At 55.8% G+C, this 23,214-nt stretch overlaps 2 protein-coding genes across 7 annotated transcripts; both read left to right on the top strand.

Annotated features, from left to right (window-relative positions):
* The first annotated feature begins 5,963 nt into the window (after positions 1-5,963).
* Positions 5,964-11,274, top strand: LOC116667240 (ral guanine nucleotide dissociation stimulator-like). Of its 4 annotated transcripts, XM_032491724.1 has the most exons (8): positions 5,964-6,456; positions 6,686-6,918; positions 7,319-7,429; positions 8,066-8,259; positions 8,896-8,955; positions 9,906-10,099; positions 10,301-10,418; positions 10,687-11,081. In XM_032491724.1, the coding sequence occupies exons 2-8, from the start codon at positions 6,781-6,783 to the stop codon at positions 10,838-10,840; spliced, it is 969 nt and encodes a 322-aa protein (XP_032347615.1). In that variant the 5' UTR covers positions 5,964-6,456; positions 6,686-6,780; the 3' UTR covers positions 10,841-11,081. The 4 variants fall into 4 exon arrangements, with proteins under 4 accessions (XP_032347615.1, XP_032347616.1, XP_032347614.1 ...); XM_032491725.1 differs by lacking the exon at positions 5,964-6,456 and having other exon boundaries at positions 6,476-6,918; XM_032491723.1 differs by lacking the exons at positions 5,964-6,456; positions 6,686-6,918 and adding an exon at positions 11,105-11,274 and having other exon boundaries at positions 6,969-7,429; positions 10,687-10,780.
* Positions 11,275-18,415: 7,141 nt separating this feature from the next.
* Positions 18,416-23,214, top strand: LOC116667239 (ral guanine nucleotide dissociation stimulator-like). Of its 3 annotated transcripts, none has more exons than XM_032491721.1 (7): positions 18,416-18,858; positions 19,259-19,369; positions 20,006-20,199; positions 20,836-20,895; positions 21,846-22,039; positions 22,241-22,358; positions 22,627-23,021. In XM_032491721.1, exons 1-7 carry the CDS (start codon positions 18,721-18,723, stop codon positions 22,778-22,780), a joined length of 969 nt encoding a protein of 322 aa, XP_032347612.1. In that variant the 5' UTR covers positions 18,416-18,720; the 3' UTR covers positions 22,781-23,021. The 3 variants fall into 3 exon arrangements, with proteins under 3 accessions (XP_032347612.1, XP_032347611.1, XP_032347610.1); XM_032491720.1 differs by lacking the exon at positions 18,416-18,858 and adding an exon at positions 23,045-23,214 and having other exon boundaries at positions 18,909-19,369; positions 22,627-22,720; XM_032491719.1 differs by lacking the exon at positions 18,416-18,858 and having other exon boundaries at positions 18,909-19,369.

Raw genomic sequence — 23,214 nt, 5'->3', positions numbered from 1 at the left:
AGTCTATGCATGGTTTTGAGTATATACAGGTCTCCAGCCCAGCACTTGGCCAAGAAGATGGACGTGTATTGCTGAATGAATACAGTTGCGAGGGAAGATAGGACAGGTTCGGGAATGTATTTGAAATGGGGGCTCTCCTGGAGCTGTCCCGACAGGAGGTCATCATACATAGGCACCTTCCTCACCTGCCAGGCCCTTTACTCCTGAAGACCTTCCCACAGAGCCCCTCAGCCAGGACCCACCTGATCCCAGGGCTCTCCCACGTCACATCTCAGCAGCTGCTCTCACTTCTTTTCTCATTTTGGCCCCTTTGACTGTCCTAATGTGTGGCTCTGCACTCTCAGTCTCAGGGGACACCTCGGATTCCCTCAGGGATCCAAAGTCAGAATATTAGATCCTATGGACCTGAAGTTTCACGATGGGACTGAATTTAGGAATCAGTCACCACATGGAGAAACACCGCTCTGCATGACTGTCATAATGGGGGAGGGGGTTTCCCTTGAATAATCTATGTTAAAATCCATGGCATAAAAGAAGCATGTTTTCCTTGCAATGAGCATCCCTACTAAATTGAGCCATTTCTCTCATGAGGTTCTATAAGGCCTGACGCACAGCATGAGGAACAGAGGGAAGTGATACTGTGCTATAATGCGATATATAATGGTGTGATACTTCTAAACATTGTTATTAGCCAGTTGGGCTAGAATTATTTTTAAAAGAACATTGTTTGAATATGACCCTTTAAATTAGTCGTGTTTCCATGAAATTCAGAAGATGGTGGTGAATTCATCCATTTCCTTCTCGGCATTCATTGAGATGCTCCTGTTTTTTCTCCTCACACTCTTAATGGAATGGAGTACAGTCATGCATTTTTCTAGGGTGAAGCCATCGTGCATTCCAGGAATCTTTCCCACTTGTTCATGGTGGGCAATTCTTCTTACACAGATGGATATGAGTGGCTAGTATATAGGTACATTTCTGCCCTTTCTGCCTCAGCTCAGCCTTCCTGAGCCCTGGTAGGGTGGCCGGTGATGGCCAGGACACAACACTGAACCACAGAGGTTTCTGCCTTCTCATTAGCCATGATCATTGTTCTTACTAACCCCTGATGCTTGATTTACACAGTCATGACTGTCAGACAGACTTGCACTCACCCGTTCCCCACCTCGTGTCTCACTCTCCACTCGTTCCTTCTGGGAGTCATTCACTTCTTCCTTCATTCCACCCGTCCTCACTCTCAGTGACAGCCTGACAGCGGCAAACTGTCTGAGTCTCTTGGATCTGAACACAATGTTATTTTGCTTTTACTCCTCAGTCATGGCTGAGAAGGAAAAATATATGGACATTCCTGTGATGTGTCCCTTCACATCTGAGATGTCTTTCTGAAGTCATGAAGTCAGTGGCAGCCTGGCCTCGCACAAAGGTGGCTCACTTGGACCACTGGGCCCTGGCTGGGCTGAGAAGCATCCGTGCAGATGGGGCACTGCCCTTGGAGGGGCATCAGCAGGGCCCTCGCGGGTCAGGGGGCAGGGGAGGGGAAAAAGTGGCAAGAGCCTCTCCTGTGGTTTCCATGGGGAGCAACAGGGAGGCAGGACTAGCAGGTGGGAGGAATCGGCATCTCTGGGTGGAGGGGCTGCCCCTACTTGTCTGTCCCGGCCCTGGGTGTGCTCACTGGCATCTTCTACTGTCTCTAGGAACTGACTAGCCCTGGGAGGGGCAGCCCCTCCAGGGTCAGTGGACCCAGAAGTCAAAGTGCCAGAAAACACACAATAAAAAACGGCTAGCACTCATGTCCAAACCACAGGCCTCCTCCGTTTCCGCATCCATGGAGTGTGGGATTGGTCTCAGTGGCACTCCAAGGCCCAGCCCTGCACTCTCAGAGTCCAGCCAGCTCCCAGGACCTCCCCAGATTCTGGTCCTAACCGTCTGGGGTCAGCAAGGCAGCCATGCCAATACCCAGCCCTGCAGCTCAGGCATTTCAAGGCCAGCGGGTCACCTGGGGCCTCTGTGGCACATGAGAGCAGGCCGTGGTGGGGCTGCTGGCTCAGCCTCCAGGACGGACTTCACAAAATGGCCAGGGGGCTCTGGGCTGGAATAATGCAGGCTTGTTTGCCAAGGGGAAGGACGGGGGTAACCGAGTCAGAGCACAGACTGCCAGTGCCTGGAGAACCATGCTGAGGCCCAGCGCCGACGGGGTCGGCAACTGGGAGGGCGCATCCTGCCGGGATCCTGTGAGATGGTGGCTGGTGATTAATGCTGAAGCTCACACTGCCCAGAAGGCTTCTGGAAATAAACATGCTCTCATAAACACAGGAACATCCTGAGAAGACAGTCAAACGAGGCTGCGAGACAAACGCGGGGCACGCGGCCCACCGCCCATCAGAAAGCACCCCTCACACCCACTCCCCTTGTCACCACGGCTGCCTGGCCTGTCAGTGGTGACAGCGAGTGGCCTGCTTTCCTGACCGCTTGGCCAGTGGCCAAAAGTCAGGGCTGAGGTTGGCACTTGTTCACCAGTGCTGTCCAGGGGACAGCAGGTGCCACAGAAGGATCTGCGGGGCCTCCTTGTGTCTGGCCAGAGGGACAAGATCTGCAGAGGGGTGTGGGGGTGCTGATCCTGCACCCAGGAAGTACACTGGCTAACTGGCCATCCTTTCCTGGAATCCCTGAGAACCAGCAAGATGGGGACCTTGACATTGGGGGCCGGACTGAGCCACCCCATGTCTCTTCTGAGTCTTGTCTTTCTGCCTGTCCTCCTGACAAGGTGGCGCTCTGAGCATTTTCATCTGGAGACAGGAAGACAGAGGCTCACAGGGGCAAAGTGACCTGCCCAAGGCCACACAGCCACAGCCAGGAGGGGCTCAGACTCCATGTCCAGCCCCTTCCCACTGGGACATGGCCTGTAGCTGCAGAAGGCCCCAGCTGCAGCCCACAGAGGGTTCTCGGGAGTCATTCTGACTCCAGAACCAGGGAGAGCAGGAGAGCCCCAGGCCCCACATCTGCAACTGATAGCTACTGATAAAAAAAAAAAAAAAAAAAAAAAAAAATAGGCATATCCAGAGCGGCCCAGGGCCAGAGTATCGTTCTTGAAGGCAGAAGGTGAGTCAGCTGGCCTCCTTCTTGCCAGGGTGGGTGGGATCCTGGTCCTCAGCCCCTGACACAGCACTGGTGGATTTGGGGGACCCCGCAGCCCTTAAAACAAGCTCCTGGACCCCCTTGCCAGTCACTTGGCATACCTTCTCCCTTCTGGCTGCCAGGATTTCTTCAATATTCCTCTTCCCATCCAGGTCCGAGAACCACCCCAGGTTGTCGAGGGTGGTGTGGTGGGTCTGGCAGCCAGGACAGGTCACAATGACCACACCCTGGTGATAGGCAAGCTTGGAGATATGCTTGGAGTACCTAGTCCCACAGCCAATGCAGGTGAAGACTAGCTGGTAGTGCGCGGGCGCAGGGTCCCTTGTCGGAGCTGGAGGGACGCCAGCCCCAGCCCCAGCCCCAGGCCCGCCTTCTCCCTGCAGCCTCCAGGCAGGCACCGAGCCCCCAGTAGCCACCTCAGGCCAAGCCTCCAGTAGTCGCGCGCCTCTCAACAGTCTCGGCAGGCGGCTCAGCGCTGTCCACAGCAGCCCGCCCGCAGGCCCCACCCGCCACGATCTGCGCAGCGGAGACCGACCCCCGCCCCTGCTCTCCCCGCGCGGCAGAGGCCGCCTCCGGACCAGACTGTCCAGCCGCAGCCGAAATCGCCCCCCGCCCCATGCCCCGGCTCGACGGCGCGGCAGAGAACGACCCCTGACCCGGCTCTCCCCGCCACACCTCTCCCCGCCTGGCTGAGGCCGCCCCGGCCCCGGCTCTCCCCGCCCCAGATCTCCCCGCCCAGCCGAGGCCGCCCCCCGCCCCAGCTCACCCCGCACAGCCGTGACCGCCCCAACCGGGCTCTCTGCTCCTGGCCCAGCCCTTCCCCTGCCCCTGCTCCGCAGATTTCTCCCCTCCTCTTCTGGCCCTCCCCGCAGGGCCCATACCGCCCCTCCCACCCGACCCAAGCTCGAGCTCGGCCCAGGCCACGCCTTCGACCCCTTGGAAGCAGGCTTCCCTAGGCTGTTGCTTTAAAGATGGTTTTGAAGGAAAAAAAAGGAAAAACAGAAAAGAACATAAATACAAAACAGAAACACTCATACAAATAGAAAACAAACTTGTGGTTGCCAACGGGGAGGGGCGTGGGACGGGACAGACTGGGAGTTGGAAATGTGCACACACTGACAGGCAGATGCAGAATAGATGAACAACGTTATACTGTATAGCACAGGGAAATACATACAAGATCTTGTGGTAGCTCACAGCCAAAGGCATTGTTCCAATGAATAGGTGTATGTTCATGTATCACTGAAAAATTGTGCTCTCCACGGGAAATTGACAAAATTATAAAGAAAGATTCATTAATTGCCCAAATACCTGTCTATATAAATCAACCTTTTGAAATAAAATACCAAAAAGTGGAGGGGGAAATAAAAGCTGCGGATTATTTCCATAGCATCCCGGTGTGTTTGACGACGTGGAATGACCCTATTTGTTCCTTCAGCGAGCATTCGTTGAACGCCTCCTATGCGCCTGATACTGTGCCTGGTGCCCAAGAAATCTTCCCTGTCCTGAAAAAGCGTACAGTCGGACATGGAAATGAGCAGCTACAGCAGCGTATGAGCAGTTCTGTCATACTCACCCGGGCCCCGCTAGTTCAGACATGATCACAATTTGGGGAAGGACTGAGATAAGGACTGCATTCGTGGTAGTCTAGAAAGCATGTCGTCTAAGCAAGCTGAAAGACAGAGCATTAAGCATTCCTCCACCTAAAAGTACAAATGGCTTCAAGGGCCCTAAGAGCATCCATTGACATGCTACAGCAGTGAAGGCAGAATCCACTTTAAGGAGCAGAGAACACACAAAACACTCACCTTACAAGGGCAAACCTCTGACTGCCCCGTTGCCATCCCACTTGAGGGAGTGGGACCTATAGGAAGGAAAAGTGACCTGAAAGTAAAAAGGTAAGTGGTAATATGATAAGGCTGAGAAAGGGCCAAATGAGCAGCCGTGGCAATGACACAGTGGCTTCAGTGAATCAGTGTCATGTGAGCTGCCTGAACATGTAAACCGCAATATCTCAGTGGCTTAATACAATCCCGGGCTTTTCTTCACTTGCGTAACGTCCAAAATGGGTTTATCTTCCTTGGTGGGTAGCTCTTCTCCTAGCCAGAGTTCGGGTTCCAGGTTCTTTTTATCCGCTGAATCGATCATCTTCGACATATGGCTTCTCAGCTCTCAAGGACGTGAAGGAGTACGTATGGGAGATCTTTATGGGCTGCGCTGAAGTTCACATGCCACCGTTAGACCTCAACACCTGACCAAGCCCGACTGCGAGGGAGGCCGGGAAATGGAGTCCAGCTGCATCTGTGCCCACGAACAGGAGGCAGTGACCTTGGTAAGCAGCTAGGCCAGAGCGCCACACGGAGCTAGAGGTAGAGGCCAGCTCCCTGTGGGTGGGCACCCTCTCTCGGCCTCACCTTGCTATCTCTGATGCCGAGTTGAGAATCGTGGGCCCCCTGGTCATGAGGTCCCTACTGTCATTTGCTCCATGCCATGCTGCCCGTGGCCTTGCTCTCTCTCACGTCCCCAGTGTATTCCATCAGAGCACTTATTACTTCCTGATTACATCCTTCCTTGTCATTCAGTTTACTCGCTGGCCTTCCTCCTACCTGGACGGAACCTCCATGAAGGCAAGGAAGCAGCCAACGAGATGGTCACGCCACTCTAGTGATGTCAGCCACCATCTGCCCATCTGTCCCTGGGTCACTGCATATCCAGCTGGAGAAGTTCAGCGTGCCAGACTGTGTAATCAGAGAAGTGGACAGTTTTCCTGCTCCCAGGACTGTGCTACTGAGTGTGCACAGTGGACACAGGCTGTCTATAATCCCAGTTCCAGCCCTGCTACCTGCATGGCCTTGACTCATGAGCTCTAAACTTCCAGCAAGGGCCTCAGACTTTCTCATTCGGTTTGCTTTAGAAAACTGAAACCCTCAGACCTCAGGATGCTCTTGCCCATTTCTCCTGTGTGGGGACAGTTTCCTACGGGCGACACAGAGTGTGACCACTGGTTTACACACACACACACACACACACACACACACACACACACAAAGACACACACAAAGACACCCGTGTAAAATGACATTGAATAAGAATTATCACGTCACATCATAAGAGGAACAGCCGTGGAGGAGGAAGTCAGAGGAAGATAACTTGGGTCGCAGGCAACACCTCCAGGTGACATCACTCTCCACTTTTTTAGGCCTTATTCCACTTGCACCTGAGGACGTCCCTAGAAGTACTTGCTAGAATCATTCCCACTGTGCAGCTGGGGAGACACACCGGCCTGGACACACACCAGGACTTCCCCAGGATGGAGAACAGGTAAGAATGAGGAGTGGAGTCTGGAAGCCAGGGCGTCTCCTCAAAGCTGCATGCAGACCCTCCCCGGCAGCTCTAGAGACGGCGGGGCTGCTATAACTGTGCAAGATGCGGGTTTGCGTGGAGGAGGGCGTGAGCAGGCAAGCGGCCCAGAGGGCAGTGTGTGGAGGTGTTGTCTGAGGAGGGGGTTCCAGGAAGTGGACCCCAGGAAGTGACATCACATCCTTCACAGACCCCAACCGAATTGGAACCTGGTTACCAGGCACCCACATTCTAACGACAGCTCCAGAGCCAGCGCACTTGGCTGGAGACAGTTGAAGACACAGGATGTTCTCCTCTTGTTTCCCGGTCTCCCGGGGCTTCTCCGCCAGGAAGCCCTGGACTGCGAGGTTCTTCGGTGGCTGTAGGCGTCTGTGGAACCCTCCACCCAGGCGCCTGTGGCCTATTTTGAGGAGGTCACCTAAGGTAACGCAGGGTGGCCTGGAGAAGGCCAGTCTGGGACCGGCCTCCGTTGGGGGCCCTCCCTGGGCAGGCCCACTTTCCCTCATCTCCATGTCGCTGAAGAGGGACTTGAGAGGAGGTGTCCCCTCTGGGCAGGAATGGCTTGTTGAACACTTGGTAACCTGGTGGTCCTGTCATGGCCGCACCCAAGGACAGGGCTGAGAAGGGGGAAAGAGGACTCCTGAGGGGCATCTTCTCTGTGTCAATGGGAATACAAGGCTCCCACTTTGTCAGCTTTTCTGCCCCTGAAGGAGGTCTGTGCAGACAGTGGTGGATGTGTGTCACGACTGGAGATGACTTATGGGTCGGAGAACCAGACAGGGCTCTGAGGCTCCTGCCTGGCCTCTGGGCACTGTATTTACAGGACTCAACACACGGGACGGGACAGGACCTGGTCCATGGAGATCCCCGCTCCACCTCCCTGCAGGAGGCGCAGGTGCCCCACGACAGCAGCAGAGCCCAGGACGCGCTGAGGGTGAGTGCGAGCGAGGAGACTCCACACCCAGGAAGCCCCGGGCCCCACTGCTGCCCCGCTTCTCCCCTGGGCTGCCTCTTAAGGGAGCTGCTGGCAAAGGGTTCTGATGCCCCGTCTCCACCATCTGCCGTCACAACCCAGGCCCTGCCTTGGCCAGATGCAAAGTCAGTGCCCAAATATGAGTCCGAATCTCAGAAAGAGACTCGGACAGAACTTCAGTATATGTAAAGTCACGGGTGTTTCTGCATTTTTCTTCATGTTGTCCTGTTTCTTCTCCATCCCAACGTGTCCACATTAACCTGAAGATCCTGAGCCCTCCCACCCCAGGCTCAGCCGCTGTGTTCTCATCCCTAGAATGGGATGTTGTGACCCGCAGGCACGGGGATGAAGTGGTGCGTGCAGGGAGGGGCCGGCACTGCGGTGCTGACACAGGGATCTGAGACACTGATGCATTTCACCATCGCCCTTCGCCCCTGGTACTGGTGGTGCTGAGAATCTTGGATCTGCTCAGGGCTCCCCTGTTCCACCTCAGGCACAAGAGCTTGAGGCTTGAGGATTCGGTCTAACCTCCAGCCCCAAGTGCCTGGGGGTCCCCGGTGCTGCCTCTGACTCACGTCTCTCCTCTTTCCACCCCAGGGGGGAGCTGGACCATCAGGGAGCAGGGATGAGGCCTACAGGGCGTGGAGCCTCCAGCGACACAGGCTGGAGAAGCTGGTGGCAAAGCTGGTGCCTGCCGTCCTGGGCGGCCACCCCTCCTATGTGAACACATTTCTGGGCAGTTATCGAACATTTGCCACCGCCCAGCAGGTGCTGGACCATCTGTTCCGAAGGTGAGCACTCTGTCTTCATGGGACATTGGGGACCTGGCCACCTACCAGCAGTGCCATGAGGCATTGTTCCTCTACCTCTTTAAGCCTCAGTTTCCCCTCTGCACACTGGGGTCAAGAGAGGATCAGGCCCTAGGAGGGTAGGAACAGAGGGAGACCTTCATGGAAGGTGCTCTCCGGGGACCTGGCTCACGGAAAGGGCAGCTGGCAGGGCTGTGGTTGTGCGAATTTGTCGTTGTCCTCCTGCCCAAGAGCTAGCGTCTGCCTCCTGTGTCACTGGGACTTTGGCCTTGGGTGGAACTGTTTTCCCATTTCAAAGGGGATCTGTGACGCCATTAGCTGTCCCTGTCCTGGGAGAGTGAGAGCAGGGATCCCTGGGAGGGACAAGTGGGGTCCCAGGCCCACTCAGATGTGCGCTGTGGGGCCGGGTGGGCTCACTCACTCATTCCCCCAATGTATAGGAAGGGCCCCCAGGGACAGGGGCTTTTCTAGGAACAACCATCATTTAATGCATCGAGCAGACATCAGCCCTGCCCTCCAGGGCTTCCATTCTCTCGGGTGTCACACTGTCACACTAGACAGCACATCCAGCTCGTGTGCTCGGGACAGTCCATGTGATGCCTTCCTGCTCTCCTCTAGATACGGATGCATCCTCCCTTTTACTGAGGAGGACGGGGGACCCCTGCACCAGCTGAAACAGTGAGTCTCTTGGATTGAAGCGGGAAGGACTCCTTCCCCAAACAGTGTGTGAAGCTCTGGGCTCTCTGGTTGGGCAGAGGTGGGCGGAATCCTGGATCCCACATATCCTGCGAGTCTGGCTTGAGAGCAGAAGTCCTAGGGCTTCCCCTGGCAAAGAGGAGACGAGACCCAGAGAGCTGTGGGTGGGACTGTGGCACTGTGAGGGGCATCTGGGAGGTCAGAGGACAGAGTCAAAACTGAAGAAAACCCACAACCATCCCCTATCCATCCCATCCCTGCCCTCATGCACTTTGGGAGGCACAGAACACAAGGGGTGGAGAGCATCCTGCCCACCATCAAGTGGAGCCTCAATGATGGGGACTCAGCTGCTGCTCAGGGGACCCAGTGAGCCTCAGGGGACAGCTGAGCCCATCCTGATGATGCTGAGTGGCAGGGGCAGAAGGAGACCCAGGCGGGGTCCCTGGAGGATTCTGCAGCCAGCAGGTGCAGGAGCTAAAGTCTGAGGAGTGTGCAGGCCCGTGGGCAGCCTGGAAGGCCGACACAGCCTGTCTGTTCCCTCCTGGCTCAGGCACTCATAGAGCAGCTCCCGTGTCCCTTAGAGGGCAGTGCCCAGAGCGCACAGCCTGCCTGTCCTCTCAGAGGTGCCATCCAGTGGGGAGGGGCAGGGAGAGGGACATAGCAGTGTGACAGGTGTCCCTGAAGCGGTGGACAGGTGGTCACACCATTGAGCCAGGGCTGTCCCTTCAGAAGGCTGGTAGCAGCGCGTCCTCTGTGTCCAAGCCCGCCTCTGCCCACACTGCCAGCTGAGATGGGACATGGAGCAGAGCCGGCCTCTGGATGGGCAGGAGCCAAAGGCAAAAAGGCCCAGGTCCCCGCAGAGCTACCCTGGGAGCCCAACGTGGTAGGAAAGGCCAAGCCTCTGACTCTGGTGTCCCCCTGACTAACCCCAGGGCCATGGCCTCCATCCTGGGCACCTGGCTGCTCCAATTCCCAGACGATTTCCACCAGCCTCCAGAATTCCCATGCCTTAAGACCATTGTCACTTACATAGAGCTCAGCATGGCTGGCTCAGACCTGGAGCAGCAGGCCCACCTCCTCCTGACACAGCTGGAGCAACTGGAGCTCCCAGAGGCAGACAGTGATGGTGAGGAGGATGCAGGGTGGGGGATCTGTTGGGTGGGCGGGGGGAAGGCACTGGACCACACAGAGCAGAGTCTGGGAAGACTCCCTGGAGGTGGAATCATGGAGTGAGATTTGATTGAGTAGCAGTGAGGGCTCCCCTGGCTTTGGGAGACACGTGGGAAAGCAGTCCTATTGATAAGAGTTTCCCTTCTTGGAGCTACAGCACCAGCTCCAGAACCCGCTGGGGAAACCCCTCTGCATGGAGAGCCAGCTCCAGCTCTCCTGCCTGCGACAGCGCCAGAGCCAGAGTCAGACACAGAGCCAGAGCAGAGGGACGTGCTGTAAGTATCAGTCAGGCTCTGCTGCCTCCCGTCGCCTTCAGGGCCGGGACGCCCACTGTTCTTGAGGTGTCTGTGATTTACAATTCCGGATGATTCTTAGAGGTGATAACATATTCCTTGCGGCCTGTTGTGTCTGTGTTTTATTCTTAATATAAACATCAAAGTGCCCTACATGCCTCTGTTTGGATAGACTCACTCCTCTGCACCAGACACACAGGGCGGGGATGTGGACAAGTGACCCCAGCACGTTCCCACTCTCTCCCTGCAGGTCCTGTGAGGCAGCGGCCTCCTCTCTCTTGTCTGCTGTGGACCCAGGGCCCAGCTCAGGGCCTCCATCAACACTCCCTGAGACCCCACCCTTGGTAAGTGGCCGGTCATGTCATGATCAAGACAAGGACTTAGAAGGCAACCCCAAATTTTGATCTTAGAGGATTGGTTTTTGTCCAGCAGTAAGACTGATGTTGTGTTTGTGTGAATGTTGCCTGTTTGTCCGACATCCATGGAGCCAGCAGCTCACATGCCATTCCCCATACGGCCACCAGAGGGAGGGGTGTCACTGCTTCTGAGAAACACTGTTCCATTCCAAAGTGCTCCTTCCCAATTTAGCCCTCCTCAGAACATGTTTTAGAGAGTGAGGATTTCTTTAAGCTATAGAGGTTTGGTTTTTTTCTTCAATCTCGTTTCAGGTCTAAGCTCAAACAGAAGTTGGCCACTGAGTGGAAGTTGTCCCTTGGGATACACAGACATGTGTTATTCTGTGTCCAGCCCCCATCTGCGTCCACCTCTGTCCCTTCCTCTCTCCCTACAGCCGTCTGTGTTTGTAAATATCTATTTAAATAAAAGACTTTGACAATCAGTGCAATGTAGTAGAGATATTTTAATTCATGTTGCCTTGTGTGCGTGTGATGTAGATTTGGGTAGAAAGAGGTCTGCTCACAGGACACTGGGGTTGTCCCTGAATCCCTAGGAGACAATTAAAGTGGGGCAGCAGGTCTCAGTGGGAGTCACTCACCGGGGAAGATCTCCTGCTCAGCACAGCCAAGGTGGGTCCTCATGGACTTCTATCCCCAGAGCACTGAGTCTGCTTTCGCCTGGGGCGCTTTGCTACAATCCTGTGTATCCTAAAGTGTCAGAAGAAAGAACAGTGATGATAAGAACTGTGGGAGAGGGACAGGTTTTGATTTCAATTACCTGCTCCTCTACCTACAACGGCTTTCCTTGGATTGTATTATAACGAACGCTCAGCCACGTGGGAGCAGAGTCTATGCATGGTTTTGAGTATATTACAGGTCTCCAGCCCAGCACTTGGCCAAGAAGATGGACGTGTATTGCTGAATGAATACAGTTGCGAGGGAAGATAGGACAGGTTCGGGAATGTATTTGAAATGGGGGCTCTCCTGGAGCTGTCCCGACAGGAGGTCATCATACATAGGCACCTTCCTCACCTGCCAGGCCCTTTACTCCTGAAGACCTTCCCACAGAGCCCCTCAGCCAGGACCCACCTGATCCCAGGGCTCTCCCACGTCACATCTCAGCAGCTGCTCTCACTTCTTTTCTCATTTTGGCCCCTTTGACTGTCCTAATGTGTGGCTCTGCACTCTCAGTCTCAGGGGACACCTCGGATTCCCTCAGGGATCCAAAGTCAGAATATTAGATCCTATGGACCTGAAGTTTCACGATGGGACTGAATTTAGGAATCAGTCACCACATGGAGAAACACCGCTCTGCATGACTGTCATAATGGGGGAGGGGGTTTCCCTTGAATAATCTATGTTAAAATCCATGGCATAAAAGAAGCATGTTTTCCTTGCAATGAGCATCCCTACTAAATTGAGCCATTTCTCTCATGAGGTTCTATAAGGCCTGACGCACAGCATGAGGAACAGAGGGAAGTGATACTGTGCTATAATGCGATATATAATGGTGTGATACTTCTAAACATTGTTATTAGCCAGTTGGGCTAGAATTATTTTTAAAAGAACATTGTTTGAATATGACCCTTTAAATTAGTCGTGTTTCCATGAAATTCAGAAGATGGTGGTGAATTCATCCATTTCCTTCTCGGCATTCATTGAGATGCTCCTGTTTTTTCTCCTCACACTCTTAATGGAATGGAGTACAGTCATGCATTTTTCTAGGGTGAAGCCATCGTGCATTCCAGGAATCTTTCCCACTTGTTCATGGTGGGCAATTCTTCTTACACAGATGGATATGAGTGGCTAGTATATAGGTACATTTCTGCCCTTTCTGCCTCAGCTCAGCCTTCCTGAGCCCTGGTAGGGTGGCCGGTGATGGCCAGGACACAACACTGAACCACAGAGGTTTCTGCCTTCTCATTAGCCATGATCATTGTTCTTACTAACCCCTGATGCTTGATTTACACAGTCATGACTGTCAGACAGACTTGCACTCACCCGTTCCCCACCTCGTGTCTCACTCTCCACTCGTTCCTTCTGGGAGTCATTCACTTCTTCCTTCATTCCACCCGTCCTCACTCTCAGTGACAGCCTGACAGCGGCAAACTGTCTGAGTCTCTTGGATCTGAACACAATGTTATTTTGCTTTTACTCCTCAGTCATGGCTGAGAAGGAAAAATATATGGACATTCCTGTGATGTGTCCCTTCACATCTGAGATGTCTTTCTGAAGTCATGAAGTCAGTGGCAGCCTGGCCTCGCACAAAGGTGGCTCACTTGGACCACTGGGCCCTGGCTGGGCTGAGAAGCATCCGTGCAGATGGGGCACTGCCCTTGGAGGGGCATCAGCAGGGCCCTCGCGGGTCAGGGGGCAGGGGAGGGGAAAAAGTGGCAAGAGCCTCTCCTGTGGTTTCCATGGGGAGCAACAGGGAGGCAGGACTAGCAGGTGGGAGGAATCGGCATCTCTGGGTGGAGGGGCTGCCCCTACTTGTCTGTCCCGGCCCTGGGTGTGCTCACTGGCATCTTCTACTGTCTCTAGGAACTGACTAGCCCTGGGAGGGGCAGCCCCTCCAGGGTCAGTGGACCCAGAAGTCAAAGTGCCAGAAAACACACAATAAAAAACGGCTAGCACTCATGTCCAAACCACAGGCCTCCTCCGTTTCCGCATCCATGGAGTGTGGGATTGGTCTCAGTGGCACTCCAAGGCCCAGCCCTGCACTCTCAGAGTCCAGCCAGCTCCCAGGACCTCCCCAGATTCTGGTCCTAACCGTCTGGGGTCAGCAAGGCAGCCATGCCAATACCCAGCCCTGCAGCTCAGGCATTTCAAGGCCAGCGGGTCACCTGGGGCCTCTGTGGCACATGAGAGCAGGCCGTGGTGGGGCTGCTGGCTCAGCCTCCAGGACGGACTTCACAAAATGGCCAGGGGGCTCTGGGCTGGAATAATGCAGGCTTGTTTGCCAAGGGGAAGGACGGGGGTAACCGAGTCAGAGCACAGACTGCCAGTGCCTGGAGAACCATGCTGAGGCCCAGCGCCGACGGGGTCGGCAACTGGGAGGGCGCATCCTGCCGGGATCCTGTGAGATGGTGGCTGGTGATTAATGCTGAAGCTCACACTGCCCAGAAGGCTTCTGGAAATAAACATGCTCTCATAAACACAGGAACATCCTGAGAAGACAGTCAAACGAGGCTGCGAGACAAACGCGGGGCACGCGGCCCACCGCCCATCAGAAAGCACCCCTCACACCCACTCCCCTTGTCACCACGGCTGCCTGGCCTGTCAGTGGTGACAGCGAGTGGCCTGCTTTCCTGACCGCTTGGCCAGTGGCCAAAAGTCAGGGCTGAGGTTGGCACTTGTTCACCAGTGCTGTCCAGGGGACAGCAGGTGCCACAGAAGGATCTGCGGGGCCTCCTTGTGTCTGGCCAGAGGGACAAGATCTGCAGAGGGGTGTGGGGGTGCTGATCCTGCACCCAGGAAGTACACTGGCTAACTGGCCATCCTTTCCTGGAATCCCTGAGAACCAGCAAGATGGGGACCTTGACATTGGGGGCCGGACTGAGCCACCCCATGTCTCTTCTGAGTCTTGTCTTTCTGCCTGTCCTCCTGACAAGGTGGCGCTCTGAGCATTTTCATCTGGAGACAGGAAGACAGAGGCTCACAGGGGCAAAGTGACCTGCCCAAGGCCACACAGCCACAGCCAGGAGGGGCTCAGACTCCATGTCCAGCCCCTTCCCACTGGGACATGGCCTGTAGCTGCAGAAGGCCCCAGCTGCAGCCCACAGAGGGTTCTCGGGAGTCATTCTGACTCCAGAACCAGGGAGAGCAGGAGAGCCCCAGGCCCCACATCTGCAACTGATAGCTACTGATAAAAAAAAAAAAAAAAAAAAAAAATAGGCATATCCAGAGCGGCCCAGGGCCAGAGTATCGTTCTTGAAGGCAGAAGGTGAGTCAGCTGGCCTCCTTCTTGCCAGGGTGGGTGGGATCCTGGTCCTCAGCCCCTGACACAGCACTGGTGGATTTGGGGGACCCCGCAGCCCTTAAAACAAGCTCCTGGACCCCCTTGCCAGTCACTTGGCATACCTTCTCCCTTCTGGCTGCCAGGATTTCTTCAATATTCCTCTTCCCATCCAGGTCCGAGAACCACCCCAGGTTGTCGAGGGTGGTGTGGTGGGTCTGGCAGCCAGGACAGGTCACAATGACCACACCCTGGTGATAGGCAAGCTTGGAGATATGCTTGGAGTACCTAGTCCCACAGCCAATGCAGGTGAAGACTAGCTGGTAGTGCGCGGGCGCGGGTCCCTTGTCGGAGCTGGAGGGACGCCAGCCCCAGCCCCAGCCCCAGGCCCGCCTTCTCCCTGCAGCCTCCAGGCAGGCACCGAGCCCCCAGTAGCCACCTCAGGCCAAGCCTCCAGTAGTCGCGCGCCTCTCAACAGTCTCGGCAGGCGGCTCAGCGCTGTCCACAGCAGCCCGCCCGCAGGCCCCACCCGCCACGATCTGCGCAGCGGAGACCGACCCCCGCCCCTGCTCTCCCCGCGCGGCAGAGGCCGCCTCCGGACCAGACTGTCCAGCCGCAGCCGAAATCGCCCCCCGCCCCATGCCCCGGCTCGACGGCGCGGCCGAGAACGACCCCAGACCCGGCTCTCCCCGCGCCCCGGCTCTCCCCGCGCGGCAGAGGCCGCCTATGGACCACACTGTGCAGACGCAGCCGAGATCGCCCCTCGCCCCACAAGCCCCGGCTTTCCCGGCACGGCCGAGAATGACCCCCGCCCAGGCTCTCCCCGCCCCAGCTCTCACCGCCCGGCCGAGGACGCCCCCCCACCCCGGCTGTCCCGCCGCAGCCGAGATCACCCCCCGCCCCATGCCCCGGCTCGACGGCGCGGCAGAGAACGACCCCTGACCCGGCTCTCCCCGCCACACCTCTCCCCGCCTGGCTGAGGCCGCCCCGGCCCCGGCTCTCCCCGCCCCAGATCTCCCCGCCCAGCCGAGGCCGCCCCCGCCCCAGCTCACCCCGCACAGCCGTGACCGCCCCAACCGGGCTCTCTGCTCCTGGCCCAGCCCTTCCCCTGCCCCTGCTCCGCAGATTTCTCCCCTCCTCTTCTGGCCCTCCCCGCAGGGCCCATACCGCCCCTCCCACCCGACCCAAGCTCCGAGCTCGGCCCAGGCCACGCCTTCGACCCCTTGGAAGCAGGCTTCCCTAGGCTGTTGCTTTAAAGATGGTTTTGAAGGAAAAAAAAGGAAAAACAGAAAAGAACATAAATACAAAACAGAAACAGACTCATACAAATAGAAAACAAACTTGTGGTTGCCAACGGGGAGGGGCGTGGGACGGGACAGACTGGGAGTTGGAAATGTGCACACACTGACAGGCAGATGCAGAATAGATGAACAACGTTATACTGTATAGCACAGGGAAATACATACAAGATCTTGTGGTAGCTCACAGCCAAAGGCATTGTTCCAATGAATAGGTGTATGTTCATGTATCACTGAAAAATTGTGCTCTCCACGGGAAATTGACAAAATTATAAAGAAAGATTCATTAATTGCCCAAATACCTGTCTATATAAATCAACCTTTTGAAATAAAATACCAAAAAGTGGAGGGGGAAATAAAAGCTGCGGATTATTTCCATAGCATCCCGGTGTGTTTGACGACGTGGAATGACCCTATTTGTTCCTTCAGCGAGCATTCGTTGAACGCCTCCTATGCGCCTGATACTGTGCCTGGTGCCCAAGAAATCTTCCCTGTCCTGAAAAAGCGTACAGTCGGACATGGAAATGAGCAGCTACAGCAGCGTATGAGCAGTTCTGTCATACTCACCCGGGCCCCGCTAGTTCAGACATGATCACAATTTGGGGAAGGACTGAGATAAGGACTGCATTCGTGGTAGTCTAGAAAGCATGTCGTCTAAGCAAGCTGAAAGACAGAGCATTAAGCATTCCTCCACCTAAAAGTACAAATGGCTTCAAGGGCCCTAAGAGCATCCATTGACATGCTACAGCAGTGAAGGCAGAATCCACTTTAAGGAGCAGAGAACACACAAAACACTCACCTTACAAGGGCAAACCTCTGACTGCCCCGTTGCCATCCCACTTGAGGGAGTGGGACCTATAGGAAGGAAAAGTGACCTGAAAGTAAAAAGGTAAGTGGTAATATGATAAGGCTGAGAAAGGGCCAAATGAGCAGCCGTGGCAATGACACAGTGGCTTCAGTGAATCAGTGTCATGTGAGCTGCCTGAACATGTAAACCGCAATATCTCAGTGGCTTAATACAATCCCGGGCTTTTCTTCACTTGCGTAACGTCCAAAATGGGTTTATCTTCCTTGGTGGGTAGCTCTTCTCCTAGCCAGAGTTCGGGTTCCAGGTTCTTTTTATCCGCTGAATCGATCATCTTCGACATATGGCTTCTCAGCTCTCAAGGACGTGAAGGAGTACGTATGGGAGATCTTTATGGGCTGCGCTGAAGTTCACATGCCACCGTTAGACCTCAACACCTGACCAAGCCCGACTGCGAGGGAGGCCGGGAAATGGAGTCCAGCTGCATCTGTGCCCACGAACAGGAGGCAGTGACCTTGGTAAGCAGCTAGGCCAGAGCGCCACACGGAGCTAGAGGTAGAGGCCAGCTCCCTGTGGGTGGGCACCCTCTCTCGGCCTCACCTTGCTATCTCTGATGCCGAGTTGAGAATCGTGGGCCCCCTGGTCATGAGGTCCCTACTGTCATTTGCTCCATGCCATGCTGCCCGTGGCCTTGCTCTCTCTCACGTCCCCAGTGTATTCCATCAGAGCACTTATTACTTCCTGATTACATCCTTCCTTGTCATTCAGTTTACTCGCTGGCCTTCCTCCTACCTGGACGGAACCTCCATGAAGGCAAGGAAGCAGCCAACGAGATGGTCACGCCACTCTAGTGATGTCAGCCACCATCTGCCCATCTGTCCCTGGGTCACTGCATATCCAGCTGGAGAAGTTCAGCGTGCCAGACTGTGTAATCAGAGAAGTGGACAGTTTTCCTGCTCCCAGGACTGTGCTACTGAGTGTGCACAGTGGACACAGGCTGTCTATAATCCCAGTTCCAGCCCTGCTACCTGCATGGCCTTGACTCATGAGCTCTAAACTTCCAGCAAGGGCCTCAGACTTTCTCATTCGGTTTGCTTTAGAAAACTGAAACCCTCAGACCTCAGGATGCTCTTGCCCATTTCTCCTGTGTGGGGACAGTTTCCTACGGGCGACACAGAGTGTGACCACTGGTTTACACACACACACACACACACACACACACACACACACACAAAGACACACACAAAGACACCCGTGTAAAATGACATTGAATAAGAATTATCACGTCACATCATAAGAGGAACAGCCGTGGAGGAGGAAGTCAGAGGAAGATAACTTGGGTCGCAGGCAACACCTCCAGGTGACATCACTCTCCACTTTTTTAGGCCTTATTCCACTTGCACCTGAGGACGTCCCTAGAAGTACTTGCTAGAATCATTCCCACTGTGCAGCTGGGGAGACACACCGGCCTGGACACACACCAGGACTTCCCCAGGATGGAGAACAGGTAAGAATGAGGAGTGGAGTCTGGAAGCCAGGGCGTCTCCTCAAAGCTGCATGCAGACCCTCCCCGGCAGCTCTAGAGACGGCGGGGCTGCTATAACTGTGCAAGATGCGGGTTTGCGTGGAGGAGGGCGTGAGCAGGCAAGCGGCCCAGAGGGCAGTGTGTGGAGGTGTTGTCTGAGGAGGGGGTTCCAGGAAGTGGACCCCAGGAAGTGACATCACATCCTTCACAGTCCCCAACCGAAATGGAACCTGGTTACCAGGCACCCACATTCTAACGACAGCTCCAGAGCCAGCGCACTTGGCTGGAGACAGTTGAAGACACAGGATGTTCTCCTCTTGTTTCCCGGTCTCCCGGGGCTTCTCCGCCAGGAAGCCCTGGACTGCGAGGTTCTTCGGTGGCTGTAGGCGTCTGTGGAACCCTCCACCCAGGCGCCTGTGGCCTATTTTGAGGAGGTCACCTAAGGTAACGCAGGGTGGCCTGGAGAAGGCCAGTCTGGGACCGGCCTCCGTTGGGGGCCCTCCCTGGGCAGGCCCACTTTCCCTCATCTCCATGTCGCTGAAGAGGGACTTGAGAGGAGGTGTCCCCTCTGGGCAGGAATGGCTTGTTGAACACTTGGTAACCTGGTGGTCCTGTCATGGCCGCACCCAAGGACAGGGCTGAGAAGGGGGAAAGAGGACTCCTGAGGGGCATCTTCTCTGTGTCAATGGGAATACAAGGCTCCCACTTTGTCAGCTTTTCTGCCCCTGAAGGAGGTCTGTGCAGACAGTGGTGGATGTGTGTCACGACTGGAGATGACTTATGGGTCGGAGAACCAGACAGGGCTCTGAGGCTCCTGCCTGGCCTCTGGGCACTGTATTTACAGGACTCAACACACGGGACGGGACAGGACCTGGTCCATGGAGATCCCCGCTCCACCTCCCTGCAGGAGGCGCAGGTGCCCCACGACAGCAGCAGAGCCCAGGACGCGCTGAGGGTGAGTGCGAGCGAGGAGACTCCACACCCAGGAAGCCCCGGGCCCCACTGCTGCCCCGCTTCTCCCCTGGGCTGCCTCTTAAGGGAGCTGCTGGCAAAGGGTTCTGATGCCCCGTCTCCACCATCTGCCGTCACAACCCAGGCCCTGCCTTGGCCAGATGCAAAGTCAGTGCCCAAATATGAGTCCGAATCTCAGAAAGAGACTCGGACAGAACTTCAGTATATGTAAAGTCACGGGTGTTTCTGCATTTTTCTTCATGTTGTCCTGTTTCTTCTCCATCCCAACGTGTCCACATTAACCTGAAGATCCTGAGCCCTCCCACCCCAGGCTCAGCCGCTGTGTTCTCATCCCTAGAATGGGATGTTGTGACCCGCAGGCACGGGGATGAAGTGGTGCGTGCAGGGAGGGGCCGGCACTGCGGTGCTGACACAGGGATCTGAGACACTGATGCATTTCACCATCGCCCTTCGCCCCTGGTACTGGTGGTGCTGAGAATCTTGGATCTGCTCAGGGCTCCCCTGTTCCACCTCAGGCACAAGAGCTTGAGGCTTGAGGATTCGGTCTAACCTCCAGCCCCAAGTGCCTGGGGGTCCCCGGTGCTGCCTCTGACTCACGTCTCTCCTCTTTCCACCCCAGGGGGGAGCTGGACCATCAGGGAGCAGGGATGAGGCCTACAGGGCGTGGAGCCTCCAGCGACACAGGCTGGAGAAGCTGGTGGCAAAGCTGGTGCCTGCCGTCCTGGGCGGCCACCCCTCCTATGTGAACACATTTCTGGGCAGTTATCGAACATTTGCCACCGCCCAGCAGGTGCTGGACCATCTGTTCCGAAGGTGAGCACTCTGTCTTCATGGGACATTGGGGACCTGGCCACCTACCAGCAGTGCCATGAGGCATTGTTCCTCTACCTCTTTAAGCCTCAGTTTCCCCTCTGCACACTGGGGTCAAGAGAGGATCAGGCCCTAGGAGGGTAGGAACAGAGGGAGACCTTCATGGAAGGTGCTCTCCGGGGACCTGGCTCACGGAAAGGGCAGCTGGCAGGGCTGTGGTTGTGCGAATTTGTCGTTGTCCTCCTGCCCAAGAGCTAGCGTCTGCCTCCTGTGTCACTGGGACTTTGGCCTTGGGTGGAACTGTTTTCCCATTTCAAAGGGGATCTGTGACGCCATTAGCTGTCCCTGTCCTGGGAGAGTGAGAGCAGGGATCCCTGGGAGGGACAAGTGGGGTCCCAGGCCCACTCAGATGTGCGCTGTGGGGCCGGGTGGGCTCACTCACTCATTCCCCCAATGTATAGGAAGGGCCCCCAGGGACAGGGGCTTTTCTAGGAACAACCATCATTTAATGCATCGAGCAGACATCAGCCCTGCCCTCCAGGGCTTCCATTCTCTCGGGTGTCACACTGTCACACTAGACAGCACATCCAGCTCGTGTGCTCGGGACAGTCCATGTGATGCCTTCCTGCTCTCCTCTAGATACGGATGCATCCTCCCTTTTACTGAGGAGGACGGGGGACCCCTGCACCAGCTGAAACAGTGAGTCTCTTGGATTGAAGCGGGAAGGACTCCTTCCCCAAACAGTGTGTGAAGCTCTGGGCTCTCTGGTTGGGCAGAGGTGGGCGGAATCCTGGATCCCACATATCCTGCGAGTCTGGCTTGAGAGCAGAAGTCCTAGGGCTTCCCCTGGCAAAGAGGAGACGAGACCCAGAGAGCTGTGGGTGGGACTGTGGCACTGTGAGGGGCATCTGGGAGGTCAGAGGACAGAGTCAAAACTGAAGAAAACCCACAACCATCCCCTATCCATCCCATCCCTGCCCTCATGCACTTTGGGAGGCACAGAACACAAGGGGTGGAGAGCATCCTGCCCACCATCAAGTGGAGCCTCAATGATGGGGACTCAGCTGCTGCTCAGGGGACCCAGTGAGCCTCAGGGGACAGCTGAGCCCATCCTGATGATGCTGAGTGGCAGGGGCAGAAGGAGACCCAGGCGGGGTCCCTGGAGGATTCTGCAGCCAGCAGGTGCAGGAGCTAAAGTCTGAGGAGTGTGCAGGCCCGTGGGCAGCCTGGAAGGCCGACACAGCCTGTCTGTTCCCTCCTGGCTCAGGCACTCATAGAGCAGCTCCCGTGTCCCTTAGAGGGCAGTGCCCAGAGCGCACAGCCTGCCTGTCCTCTCAGAGGTGCCATCCAGTGGGGAGGGGCAGGGAGAGGGACATAGCAGTGTGACAGGTGTCCCTGAAGCGGTGGACAGGTGGTCACACCATTGAGCCAGGGCTGTCCCTTCAGAAGGCTGGTAGCAGCGCGTCCTCTGTGTCCAAGCCCGCCTCTGCCCACACTGCCAGCTGAGATGGGACATGGAGCAGAGCCGGCCTCTGGATGGGCAGGAGCCAAAGGCAAAAAGGCCCAGGTCCCCGCAGAGCTACCCTGGGAGCCCAACGTGGTAGGAAAGGCCAAGCCTCTGACTCTGGTGTCCCCCTGACTAACCCCAGGGCCATGGCCTCCATCCTGGGCACCTGGCTGCTCCAATTCCCAGACGATTTCCACCAGCCTCCAGAATTCCCATGCCTTAAGACCATTGTCACTTACATAGAGCTCAGCATGGCTGGCTCAGACCTGGAGCAGCAGGCCCACCTCCTCCTGACACAGCTGGAGCAACTGGAGCTCCCAGAGGCAGACAGTGATGGTGAGGAGGATGCAGGGTGGGGGATCTGTTGGGTGGGCGGGGGGAAGGCACTGGACCACACAGAGCAGAGTCTGGGAAGACTCCCTGGGGGTGGAATCATGGAGTGAGATTTGATTGAGTAGCAGTGAGGGCTCCCCTGGCTTTGGGAGACACGTGGGAAAGCAGTCCTATTGATAAGAGTTTCCCTTCTTGGAGCTACAGCACCAGCTCCAGAACCCGCTGGGGAAACCCCTCTGCATGGAGAGCCAGCTCCAGCTCTCCTGCCTGCGACAGCGCCAGAGCCAGAGTCAGACACAGAGCCAGAGCAGAGGGACGTGCTGTAAGTATCAGTCAGGCTCTGCTGCCTCCCGTCGCCTTCAGGGCCGGGACGCCCACTGTTCTTGAGGTGTCTGTGATTTACAATTCCGGATGATTCTTAGAGGTGATAACATATTCCTTGCGGCCTGTTGTGTCTGTGTTTTATTCTTAATATAAACATCAAAGTGCCCTACATGCCTCTGTTTGGATAGACTCACTCCTCTGCACCAGACACACAGGGCGGGGATGTGGACAAGTGACCCCAGCACGTTCCCACTCTCTCCCTGCAGGTCCTGTGAGGCAGCGGCCTCCTCTCTCTTGTCTGCTGTGGACCCAGGGCCCAGCTCAGGGCCTCCATCAACACTCCCTGAGACCCCACCCTTGGTAAGTGGCCGGTCATGTCATGATCAAGACAAGGACTTAGAAGGCAACCCCAAATTTTGATCTTAGAGGATTGGTTTTTGTCCAGCAGTAAGACTGATGTTGTGTTTGTGTGAATGTTGCCTGTTTGTCCGACATCCATGGAGCCAGCAGCTCACATGCCATTCCCCATACGGCCACCAGAGGGAGGGGTGTCACTGCTTCTGAGAAACACTGTTCCATTCCAAAGTGCTCCTTCCCAATTTAGCCCTCCTCAGAACATGTTTTAGAGAGTGAGGATTTCTTTAAGCTATAGAGGTTTGGTTTTTTTCTTCAATCTCGTTTCAGGTCTAAGCTCAAACAGAAGTTGGCCACTGAGTGGAAGTTGTCCCTTGGGATACACAGACATGTGTTATTCTGTGTCCAGCCCCCATCTGCGTCCACCTCTGTCCCTTCCTCTCTCCCTACAGCCGTCTGTGTTTGTAAATATCTATTTAAATAAAAGACTTTGACAATCA

This window comes from Camelus ferus, chromosome 11, assembly GCF_009834535.1.
Source record: "Camelus ferus isolate YT-003-E chromosome 11, BCGSAC_Cfer_1.0, whole genome shotgun sequence".
NCBI lineage: Eukaryota > Metazoa > Chordata > Mammalia > Artiodactyla > Camelidae > Camelus > Camelus ferus.
The sequence above is the reverse complement of the archived record's forward strand: the minus strand, read 5'-3'. Positions and strand labels throughout refer to the sequence as shown.

Bases quoted from the DNA above. Each gene is read 5' to 3' on its own strand.
- LOC116667240 (XM_032491722.1), top strand. From the start codon at position 7,091: ATGGCCGCACCCAAGGACAGGGCTGAGAAGGGGGAAAGAGGACTCCTG. The intron at 8,260-8,895 runs GTGAGCACTCTG...GCTCTCCTCTAG, and splicing joins CTGGACCATCTGTTCCGAAG to ATACGGATGCATCCTCCCTT. The intron at 8,956-9,905 runs GTGAGTCTCTTG...GACTAACCCCAG, and splicing joins CCCCTGCACCAGCTGAAACA to GGCCATGGCCTCCATCCTGG.
- LOC116667239 (XM_032491719.1), top strand. From the start codon at position 19,031: ATGGCCGCACCCAAGGACAGGGCTGAGAAGGGGGAAAGAGGACTCCTG. The intron at 22,040-22,240 runs GTGAGGAGGATG...TTGGAGCTACAG, and splicing joins CCCAGAGGCAGACAGTGATG to CACCAGCTCCAGAACCCGCT. The intron at 22,359-22,626 runs GTAAGTATCAGT...CTCTCCCTGCAG, and splicing joins CCAGAGCAGAGGGACGTGCT to GTCCTGTGAGGCAGCGGCCT.